Below are 8929 nucleotides of genomic sequence, written 5' to 3' on the forward strand. Positions count from 1 at the left end.
CTTTTGATTTTCTACCACGCAAAATCAAGTAAAGGAATGAAAGGCGAACAATATCGCATCTCAAACAGCTTGACGACACTTGTGAGAGGAACACTTTAACACAAGTACATGCTTTTGGGTGATACGTAATTGTTAATGCCGATGGTGTCCGATCGCGGAATTGTATTCTTTGAGATCCATTACTTCCATAGGAGGGGAATACTTTTCGCCTACTTTCTAGAGAAAAAAGTATATGGCCGACAATGAGCAAAGTCTTAAAATGTGGAAGTTAATTAAACGACAGCCCGAACTGAAGGCTATTATTTTCCTCTTGTGATCTCACAGAGCAGGGATTTTGAACAAATAAATGACATCTGCTTTAAGATATTGATTCTCCAATCGCAAAAAAGAAACAAACAAATAAAAAACGACGAAGTAAACACACGAGCAAACAGATGACTATTGAAACCAACAAAAAAAACAAATAACCATCATCATTATTATCATCATCATCATCATCATCACCCCTGACTGAATTCTATGTTCAGTGCAGGATGTTGGCCGCTCACAATAATATTTTGAATTCTGTGAGCGAGCTCATTCTCTTGTATTCTCGCCAATTTCGCTAAAATGACTCGCTAAAATGACATTAACAGGCAAGAAATAAAGAATGATTAGTCAGGTGGAAAATAAATGCCCTCAGGTTAGTACCGAGAAGGTTAACTGAGTTCTTGTTAATGATTCATTTCGGTGTAACCTTAGGTGCTGCCAATATTTTTGACCTGTACAGTTCCTGCATAAATACGACAGGTGGCAGCAACAGATGACTGGGATGTAGCGTTTTCACAAAAAAAAATATTTTTACCTGATAGAAAAAAGCGCTAGATAAGGGTACTGGTGAGAAGACCGCTTGCCGTGCTATAAATTATCGCGATTTAACGCCGCCAAAATTGCCATTGGGTGGACTAGAAAAGGAACCGAAACTCAAGCTAAACGTTACCAAAGTAGCCAAGCCATGCAATTGCATGCTCAGTTTGTACACAAGTGGTGCAAAAGAAGCTGGATGAAAAGGATTCGTGGTATCGAACCATGAATGATATCATTTTGAAACGACAATAAAGTAGAAACTAGAGCACACTTCTTCCTTCTCTTCCTCTATCTTCAAACCAATAAGAAATTGCAAATAAATGAACAAAGCTTAAGGTCAGGACCCCCGCATATCGCTCATGTAGAAATATCACGATGTAGTAACTGCCAGAGACGGAGAAAAACAACCAGGCCTGAGCGGAACGCGCAGCATGGTCACAGCGAAAGCTGCATGAGCTTCCTTTCAGAACCTCTCTAAGGGCGAAGCTCTCAAAGCCGTGTGCCTGTACATGCTTGTCTCGAGTGTCGCTAGTTTTCGATGTTTCAGGGGATTTAGGTCAAAGGTCGTCGCAGCATCGCACCCCTTGGTATGTTATTGTGGGGCAGCCTTTGCGCCCTCAGTAACTAGGACACAAGAAGACCCCCCCCCAGGCCCCCCCTTGAAGAAGACCCCCCCCTTGCACATGATGAAGACCCCCCCCCCTTGCACTAGAAGACCCCCCCCCTTGCACATGACTACGGCCGTTACCCTCGATATCGATGCCTTCTTTTATTAACCACGAAACTGCTTTAACATTTGACTTTGCTTCATTCGCTGGAAAAATACAAAACTTGTCTGAGGAAGGCAAAGAATCATACAGGCAGAAAACTCTGACAGCCTAAGCGTTCACCTCCTCGACAAGTTCCCGATTCGCCTTCGCAAAAACTATCACGCCGGTTCGCGTTCTCATTCATCTTCTGCTTCGCCATCCAAACACGGGAATCTGGCGTGCGCTCACCCGATGTGTGTACCGACTTGTCCGGCGTGAGATGCAGCAACACGGATGTTTGATATAACCAGCACAGACCAGAAAGACTTAAAACCACAGACAAACAGATTGCAAACGAAGACAGAGAAAAAAGAGAAACATATGCAGAAAAACACGCAAAGAAATATATAGGATAAAACAGAATATAGAACCAGAAAGGAAGAGATAGAAACACAAAGAAACTGAAATACTGAATAAGGAGAAAAACAATAAAAAGAATTAAAGATATAAAGAGATAGGGAGCATGAAAGAAATGGGCAGTGCTTGTTTGTGTCTCTTCTCTTCCTCCCGTTAGCTTGTGTGCTGGTACTGCCCTTAAAGAAGAAGGCAGAAGGAGAGACAAAGATGGAACTGAAAAAAAAACGGAGCGTTAGAGAAAAATAAACAGGATCATGAAGGCCTCTCAGCTTCACAGTTCGTTCAGGCCTTCCGCCACTAATGCAAGATGCGCCAACTTTTTGTTTGTACAGCACTCGCAAATAAAATCCTGGGTTTGCGAAATTCTATTACACAGTCACGCCTCTGCTTGTGAATACAGCGAAAATAATTTCCTCTGCATGGAAATGCAGTGAAAGAAATTTTCATGCTTCACAAACAAACGCGTCCATTATAGAGACTTCACACTACAACTTGAAATACTGCAGTAGTAATGCACGGTACAAGCAAGCGTACATTGCCATCTCGCATATAAACATGTGATTAAAAATAACGACTTCATGATTTAAATCCGGTCACCCACTATATAAGGCGCATATTTCACTGCGTCTATTACCTTATGGCAGCTAAGGGGGGGGGGGGGGGTGCATAGCAAGTTCGATTATGTTTCAGTTCTTGAACTGCGCACTAGAGAAAGATATCGCTAATTTTAAAGCCTTGCATGCATACATATAGATTGAGCTTTTGCTGCAGGGCTGGCGTGCGCACGCCCTATTCTAGCTACCGTGAGGCCTGCACTGTCTTTATACACCAGGGGCTTTCATTGGCCTTCCTTTTTTTACTAATCGCTACATAGCTTTCGCGAGCACGCGTGTCATATGCGCGTGGTGGCTCGTTCTGCAAGGCATTCCACGTCAGCTCGCTCGTCATCATGTTGAAGCCTCAGCAGCAAGTGTTCAACCTGCAAATCTCAGCAAATGCTTGTCGCGTGTTTCGTCAGATCACCACTAGTACGACTGAGACCTTCTTAGCTCTCCCGTTTGACGTAAAGCGTCTTAAAAATAGGAGACTACGCATGTCTTCACCTCGGGACATCGCCCAGCCACACCGCGCTCACATCGGACAGCATGACTGTGGCATCGCCACCTCGAAGCGCCGAGCACAGGGGGACGGCGAAGACCTGGTGTTTGTGTTTGAGAAGCGCCGTTTCAGACTTGCGGGCTTCCTGCGAAATGCATGCGACATCGTCATGCACGGGCGCGAGCTCATTCGCAAAGCGCCTCCGCTCCGCACCGCCTTCTTCGCGAAAAGCCTTCTGGTCGTGTCCTGCTGTCACCTTTGCTGTTGTGCAAGGGCTACGCTGGGGGCGTCGGCGAGGCAAGCGTTTTGTGCTCCTTTAGGCTGGTACATGCGCTAGATTCAAGTCGTTGGCCTGAGATACGCTACGCATCCGAGGCTACTCATAAAGCACTTCAACGACCAGCCTTGTGTATTTATGTGCAGTTTCATGTTCCTTCAAGTGGCCGGCAAGATCCTGGACAGCCCTCTTGAAAAGGCATGGGCTTTGGGTCGCCATGAGTGACTTTTCGCTTCCTGATGGCTTCCTGCGGGATAGCGATGCGCCTTTCCTGGATGTGTATAGCCAACGTGTGCAGCAGCTTCTCAAGAAACTCTCAGCATGGACTCGCCGTGGTCTTGGCTATATTGAACGTTCTATACATATGACCAACATGAGTGTGAGTTATCATCTGTTGTACACTAGCAAGTACTGCTTCGAAGAATGGCTCTAATATTTTGTCACACTGGATATATGAATAAACGATAATATTGCATTTTCGCCTGATCAATTGTGACGTTAAGCTATTGTTAGTGTACATATTGTGTCCCCAAACAGCTAAAAAATCTTTTGTTCTAAGCGTCTTTAATCTCTCCCTCATCTCTCATGCTTCATTTCTATCAAGCAGCAGGGCTGGCACCCAGATTTTTAGATTTTCACATTATTGCTATGAATATCGACAACGAGAGTAATGAGCTCTACGGAGGGAAGGGCAGTCGTGATATAGGAAGGTGGCTTTCTATGAATATTGTACCTAAAAAAATCAGAGTTGTGAAACAACGTCATAGTTACAGTTTAAATGACTACAGCGCGTCAGGGTAACAGTGACATCACAATTAGAATATCCATACCTTAATATGGATAATTATTATACTCATTCCGTTTAGAAAGACTAACTTGTAAGGTATGTTCAGTGTCGCTCAGGTCAGTATTGAAGGCAACGAAGACAATACGTGCGCATAGTGAATAAGTGCATTGTTTTAAGAATTCTTCGCCTGCCACCAGAAGCGTATGCTCAAAAATGTTTTGATAGGAGCCTTCTTCGCGTTCTTAGAACCCACAGGGCAGGATGCACGTATGTAAAGGTACTCCAGCATAACAAAACCATCTTCTCATCTCCCTACCTTTCTATCGTCATTCAGCACTCCACAGTCCCCTTTCCACAGTACTCAAGCCAGAGACTAACATTTCTATTGAACCTTCGCACGTTCTGCTAACATATGAACACACAGCCACGCACCCACACGCACGCGAGAAAACACACACACACAAACACACACACGTGCGACAGAATATTCAGCTCATTCGCCGAACTTCGCTTGTATACGAACGCACAATATATTGATACGTGCCTTTACTATTCCCTAATGGCTAAAGGTACTCCGAAGTGTTGTCTAGTTACGAAGTTACAAACATGGAAAAGTGTAGGCCAACACAACCCTACAAAGACCTACTAAAATACTCATCGTATTGCTTAACTTGATAATTAAAATATGATGGTCATACACGTAAAGCATCGTAATAAGAAATGCAGTGTTGGCGGCTGTAGTGTGCACAAGTTTTATTGTTCCATGTTGCGGCAAACAGCACAAAAAAGAAGCATACAGCGAAAAAATATGCGACAAAAAATAAATATGTATATACATTCATTTGCCTCCTGTTCGTCCCTTTAAAATCACATGACTATAGAATGGTACGCCACTGAGTTTCCTAAAAATAAATAGTGAGGAGTCTGGCGCTGTGATCGTTCAGCGACCATGGTGATGATGGGTAATATACAGATTTGCCTAGGTTTCGTACATGTGGACCTGAAATCGCACTTGTGGCTTCGTTTACTGCCATGTTTTGGTTTGGTTTGCAACGGATTTGTTCGAACTTATTCGTAATACTCAGTCATCGAAGCTAAATGAAGGAGAGTGCAGCCACTATAGACAGTCGTTTGCTGCGAACAAAGTGAATCTTTCAACATTCATACACCGAAATCGCTTCTAAAAAGACGTACGAGAGCGTCACCATGTTTCACGTACACTACTTACACCTACGCTAACACGGTAAGGTTGTGGCGGCTGCATTTCCGATGGAGGCGGAAATGTTGTAGGCTCGTGTGCTCAGATTGGGTGCACGTTAAAGAACCCCAAGTGGTCGAAATTTCCGGAGCCCTCCACTACGGTGTCTCTCATAATCATATAGTGGTTTCGGGACGTTAAACCTCACATATCAATCAACACGGTAAGGTTGAAGCTGAAAAACAGCACGTACGCTATTCGGTATACAGGAAACGGACGTATCTGCACTTCTGCACTTTGATCCCGCTATCGCGGTTCGCCTGGTATCCCCGTAAGTCCGGTATACTAAACTGTCTTATGTCTTCCGGGCGGACTAGTATTTCACAGTGGATGTTTAAAAGAGCAATGCTAACCAATCTTTCATTTGTTGTTGTAGCTATAAGGTTGAATTACTAGGGGTATCAGCGATAAAAAAGAACATTCCGCTTCAGCTGTGCTCACAGGCAGAGTCGCCAGAATCTTTAGAAGATGGGGCACGTTTGGGAACAATACCTTTGGGCAATTGGCAACCGTATGCAACGCAGACATTCTAAGGTTTCTCACTTCTCTCGCTTGCATTTCGCAGCCCGTATGCTACAAAGTCGCCTTGCAAAGCCGAAGTTGAGATATTGTTCGAGTACACGTCAGAAAACTCCGCGGCAGTGGGAAGAGTGGCAGATTCGGGAGTAGGGAAAAAGGGAAAAGGTTGGAAAAATAAAGTAAAGGGACAGAAAGAAAAAAGCATCTTCAAGGGGTGCCGATGCATTGTAAAGCACTCACTGAACGGACCTAGCAATGAAACTACAGCGACTCACATCAGAATGCCCGAGACAGACAACCGACATGCAGGGATGGTGCACAGTACAGCGTAATTAAGTTAACAAGTTGCATGCGCTGGCAGTTGTCATAAAGTTGTCGTCGGAGTTCACGCGTTCTGAGAAATTAATTATGGTTCACTCTGCTCTGAACAAAACCGGAGTTCATTTATTCGTCACAAGTAAACCGATCCCTCGATATTTTGTGTGGCACGAGGCTGCTTCTCTTCGCGCCAGCGTAAGTGCTGAAAACATGAATGCGCGTACTAGTTAGAACAGTGTATAGATGGAATATCTATGCTGCACGGTGAAATGCCTATATCTAAAGCTTTGAATACGTTGACGTAAAGAGAAATGACGGCTGCACGCTTGCTAAGAACAGAAGACACTTTGCCGCAACCCTGTCGTTTGAGCGAGCAGAGAACGGGTGTTACGAAAAAAAAAACAAAAAAGAGAACACCATTCGTTTTCTCATGTATATAAGTTAACTGGTGGGTACACACAGCGAACAAGCTTTTCTAAGTGAGTATGCATAGTCTGGTCCCAGGTGCATTTTCGTTTGAGATTTAGTGAACATTTCTCAACAGTGATTACCTTGCCCTGGCAGATTGCAAAACATTGCCTCTACGATTTGAGTACTTCATTGCTATCAAAATTCACAGGGAACCCTAATGCCAACCAAACTTACAAGAAAGTCTACCCGAAAAATAATGCGTGCGAAATCGCCTTGCCAAGGTGCCACATAACTTACAAAAACGATTACTTATTGCGTATTGCAAACATGCTTGGATGCACGCCGTCAAGTAGGAAATGTTCACTAAGAGGTTTCAATGCGTCAGGGCTGCTTGACATATAGAGCTTAAAATAAAAATTATTCCCATAAGCATGCAGTCATAAACATCGACAGTAAAAAAATCGCTCAGGAAATAAGCGAAAGGGATAAGCAATGATTAATGTGAAAAAAAAACATTCTGCATTTACATCTCATTCCACATAAACGGAGCCATCATCGACTTGAAATAACATTCGAGTACACGTCACAATGATTCGTTTTCGAAGTCCTGTTAATTAAATGGTGGCCATGTACCTGTCCTTTACTGCATTTTACAGCGATTACTTTACTTTTATTATTTACTTACTCCTCCTCTCTTCACAGGCATATACGCATGGGGCGGGGGAGTCTCATGACTTTGTTATACATGTACACATTCTGCCCAAACTGCCGGTGATAGTTACGCCACAGAGACCCGCAGTGTAGGAGGGAGGGGTTTTTGAGACTTCAGCCTGCTCCACCCTCCTCTCCCAGGTTCAGTTGGTGTGACCCCCCCCCTCCCGCCACGGACATATTTTCTGGCTTCGACGCTGCTTTATTTAGTGTTTACAAACTGTTTTAAGCGTGTGCGCAAAATATACGCCGTTGATCTCGCAGTATCGCCCCAGTATCCAGCATGCCCTAAAAAGTCTCCGTGAGCCTTAGCAGTTCATGATGCCCTTGTAGTCACATACTATCATTTTCCTCATCTTTGGGTTGATTTGCAGTATTCGATCATGAGTGTCTTGCAGTCTCTCGAGTAGCGCTGCGTACTGCTGAGATTCCTCCTTGCTTGAGTCTTCGCCAAGTAGGGAAAAGGCTGCACTTTCATACTTGGCATATTGTTCTACGAAGTGCGTCATCACAGCCTGCTGCAGGAGTGGCGGGTACAACGAGTTGCCGTGGAGGCAAGCCTCGAGCGCGTCGCAAATCGCCACCCTGAGGGTCTGGAACCGCAGTTTGGCGTTGCAACTGATCGTTTTTTCAAGCCAAGTTTCAAACTCTCGTCCGAGCGCAGGTTCGTCGGCCAACGGCTGCTCAAAGAGCGACGACTGTATCGAAACCAGCACCGTCTTCAGGGTCATCTCCGGGTTCCACGAGGGTCCGTGAAACGTGCCCGGAATGCTGAGCGAGACGAGCCCACTGCTGTACACTTTCGGGTTGAAGCGCACCCTTCCGCCGTCTGTCGTCATGAAGCGTACCTGCGGTGGACAGGCTGGGTAGTCTCGGGGGCACTTCTGCACGAAATGGAAGAAGCCTCCCTGGTACGGCGTGTTGTCGGGCCCCAAGATGACGGCGTGGACGTACGTGATGTCGCCTTTTTCAGGCTCGACGAACACTCCAGGCACCGGGTTGTCAATGATGTTCTTGAGGTCATGGTTGAGTCTCAGCATACACTGCTTCGACGGCTTCTTACGCTTGGACAACGCAGTCTCCAAGCTGCACGCAGCTGCACTTCGCCGAGGTTCATCCATGGCAAAATAAGGGGCAGCGGCGGCTGTGAGCGGACGTCGCTGCACGCTGTGGGCCGTTTGCGCAGATGATGATTATTATTATTATCACCTATACAATGGCTCCCACCCACTCTGAGGTATTTACCAAGCATTGAGTTATTCATAAATAGAGTGATCACATAATATCTGTATGACTAATTATACACAATACTTAGACTAACTAATGATGCTAATCAAGATGAAAGCCACCCTGATTCATTTAAATATTTCTCTACCGTAGAACGGAGATCTCCAATGACCTAATGCTCCCAAGTATTGAATATTTGAAACTTTACCTCCACTACATTGCAATTGAACACCGTTTTGAAAAATTTTCTCATCAAAAAGTTGAAGCAGTTGCATGATAAGAAATGGTGCTGGATTCTTTACCCATCGTAG

At 44.9% G+C, this 8929-nt stretch overlaps 1 protein-coding gene across 1 annotated transcript; it reads right to left on the reverse strand.

Moving 5' to 3' along the window:
* Positions 1-7699: 7699 nt before the first annotated feature.
* Positions 7700-8512, reverse strand: LOC119176584 (ubiquitin-conjugating enzyme E2 Z). The gene has a single exon (XM_037427940.2). The coding sequence runs from the start codon at positions 8510-8512 to the stop codon at positions 7700-7702; it is 813 nt and encodes a 270-aa protein (XP_037283837.1).
* Between the last annotated feature and the right edge of the window lie 417 nt (positions 8513-8929).

The sequence above is a fragment of the Rhipicephalus microplus genome, chromosome X (assembly GCF_043290135.1).
Source record: "Rhipicephalus microplus isolate Deutch F79 chromosome X, USDA_Rmic, whole genome shotgun sequence".
Taxonomy (NCBI): Eukaryota; Metazoa; Arthropoda; class Arachnida; order Ixodida; family Ixodidae; genus Rhipicephalus; species Rhipicephalus microplus.